At 56.9% G+C, this 2,781-nt stretch overlaps 1 protein-coding gene across 1 annotated transcript; it reads left to right on the top strand.

The window, feature by feature from the left end:
* The first annotated feature begins 903 nt into the window (after nucleotides 1-903).
* SOX2 (SRY-box transcription factor 2) lies at nucleotides 904-2,327 on the top strand. Its single transcript, XM_049628534.1, has one exon. It carries the CDS (start codon nucleotides 1,094-1,096, stop codon nucleotides 2,057-2,059), a length of 966 nt encoding a protein of 321 aa, XP_049484491.1. The 5' UTR covers nucleotides 904-1,093; the 3' UTR covers nucleotides 2,060-2,327.
* Nucleotides 2,328-2,781: the final 454 nt, after the last annotated feature.

The raw sequence follows: 2,781 nt of genomic DNA, 5'->3' as shown, positions 1-2,781 counted from the left end.
AGCTTTCCGTCTCATAACTTCTTGTCGGGACAGTGTAAGAAAGGGGCGAACTAGTGCCGGCACCTGTAGAGGAAGAGAGGCGAGGGGAAGAGCGAGGTTAGGCAGAAGCACCGAGGAGGCTGGAGCGGGGGAGGGAGTGAGGGGGGCGGCGGTGGGGGGGGGGGAGCATGCGGAGGAGCGGGACAACAATGACACACCAACTCCTGCACCGCCTGTTTCCTGAAATACTAGTAGGACAGTCGTCCTGAACCACCCACTCTGCCGTGCCCCACCCCCACACCTTAGCGGCTTCTCGCGCCCCTTCCTCGTTTCAGCAGCCCGCAGCAAAAAGTAAATCAATATTAAGTTTGAAGAAGAAAAAAAATCGCAGTCTCGGTGTTTACCCACTTCCTTCGAAAAGGCGTGTGGTGTGACCTGTTGCTGCGAGAGGGGATACAAAGGTTTCTCAGTGGCTGGCAGGCTGGCTGTGGGAGCCGCCTCCCCCTCCCTCCTTCCCCCTCCTCCCCTCGCCTCCCCCGCGCGGCCCGCGGCGCGGCAGGCCCCGCCCCCTTTCATGCAAAACCCGGCTGCGAGGCTGGGCTCGAGTGGAGGAGCCGCCGCGCGCTGATTGGTCGCTGGAAACCCATTTATTCCCTGACAGCCCCCGTCACATGGATGGTTGTCTATTAACTTGTTCAAAAAAGTATCAGGAGTTGTCAAGGCAGAGAAGAGAGTGTTTGCAAAAGGGGGAAAGTAGTTTGCTGCCTCTTTAAGACTAGGACTGAGAGAAAGAAGAGGAGAGAGAAAGAAAGGGAGAGAAGTTTGAGCCCCAGGCTTAAGCCTTTCCAAAAAATAATAATAACAATCATCGGCGGCGGCAGGATCGGCCAGAAGAGGAGGGAAGCGCTTTTTTTGATCCTGATTCCAGTTTGCTTCTCTCTCTCTTTTCTTCCCCCAAATTATTCTTCGCCTGATTTTTCTCGCGGAGCCCTGCGCTCCCGACACCCCCGCCCGCCTCCCCTCCTCCTCTCCCCCCGCCCGCGGGCCCCCCAAAGTCCCGGCCGGGCCGAGGGTCGGCGGCCGCCGGCGGGCCGGGCCCGCGCACAGCGCCCGCATGTACAACATGATGGAGACGGAGCTGAAGCCGCCGGGCCCGCAGCAAACTTCGGGGGGCGGCGGCGGCGGCGGCGGCGGCAACTCCACCGCGGCAGCGGCGGGCGGCAACCAGAAGAACAGCCCGGACCGCGTCAAGCGGCCCATGAACGCCTTCATGGTGTGGTCCCGCGGGCAGCGGCGCAAGATGGCCCAGGAGAACCCCAAGATGCACAACTCGGAGATCAGCAAGCGCCTGGGCGCCGAGTGGAAACTTTTGTCGGAGACGGAGAAGCGGCCGTTCATCGACGAGGCCAAGCGGCTGCGAGCGCTGCACATGAAGGAGCACCCGGATTATAAATACCGGCCCCGGCGGAAAACCAAGACGCTCATGAAGAAGGATAAGTACACACTGCCCGGCGGGCTGCTGGCTCCGGGCGGCAACAGCATGGCGAGCGGGGTCGGGGTGGGCGCCGGCCTGGGCGCGGGCGTGAACCAGCGCATGGACAGCTACGCGCACATGAACGGCTGGAGCAACGGCAGCTACAGCATGATGCAGGACCAGCTGGGCTACCCGCAGCACCCGGGCCTCAACGCGCACGGCGCCGCGCAGATGCAGCCCATGCACCGCTACGACGTGAGCGCCCTGCAGTACAACTCCATGACCAGCTCGCAGACCTACATGAACGGCTCGCCCACCTACAGCATGTCCTACTCGCAGCAGGGCACTCCTGGCATGGCGCTTGGCTCCATGGGCTCGGTGGTCAAGTCCGAGGCCAGCTCCAGCCCCCCCGTGGTTACCTCTTCCTCCCACTCCAGGGCGCCTTGCCAGGCCGGGGACCTCCGGGACATGATCAGCATGTACCTCCCCGGCGCCGAGGTGCCGGAGCCCGCCGCCCCCAGCAGACTTCACATGTCCCAGCACTACCAGAGCGGCCCGGTGCCCGGCACGGCCATTAACGGCACACTGCCCCTCTCGCACATGTGAGGGCTGGACAGTGAACTAGAGGGGGGGGGGAGGAATTTTCAAAGAAGAACGAGGGAAATGGGAGGAGAGTAAGAAACAGCATGGAGAAAAAAAAACCCGGTACGCTCAAAAAAAAAAAAAAAAAAAGTCATCACCCGCAGCAAATGACAGCTGCAAAAGAGAACACCAATCCCATCCACACTCACGCAAAAACCGCGATGCCGACGAGAAAACTTTTATGAGAGATCCTGGACTTCTTTTTGGGGGACTATTTTTGTACAGAGGAAACCAGGGGGGGTGGGGTGGGGAGGGCGAGGGAATGGACCTTGTATAGATCTGGAGGAAAGAAAACTACGCAAAACTTTTTAAAAGTTCTAGTGATACGGTAGGAGCTTTGCAGAAAGTTTGCAAAAGTCTTTACCAATAATATTTAGAGCTAGTCTCCAAGCGACGAAAAAAATGTTTTAATATTTGCAAGCAACTTTTGTACAGTATTTATCGAGATAAACATGGCAATCAAAATGTCCATTGTTTATAAGCTGAGAATTTGCCAATATTTTTCGAGGAGAGGCTTCTTGCTGAATTTTGATTCTGCAGCTGAAATTTAGGACAGTTGCAAACGTGGAAAGAAGAAAATTATTCAGATTTGGACATTTTAATTGTTTAAAATTGTACAAAAGGAAAACATTAGAATAAGTACTGGCAAAACCATCTCCGTGGTCTTTAAAGGGGCAAAAGTTTTA

The sequence above is a fragment of the Panthera uncia genome, chromosome C2 (assembly GCF_023721935.1).
Source record: "Panthera uncia isolate 11264 chromosome C2, Puncia_PCG_1.0, whole genome shotgun sequence".
Classification (NCBI taxonomy): domain Eukaryota; kingdom Metazoa; phylum Chordata; class Mammalia; order Carnivora; family Felidae; genus Panthera; species Panthera uncia.
The sequence above is the reverse complement of the archived record's forward strand: the minus strand, read 5'-3'. Positions and strand labels throughout refer to the sequence as shown.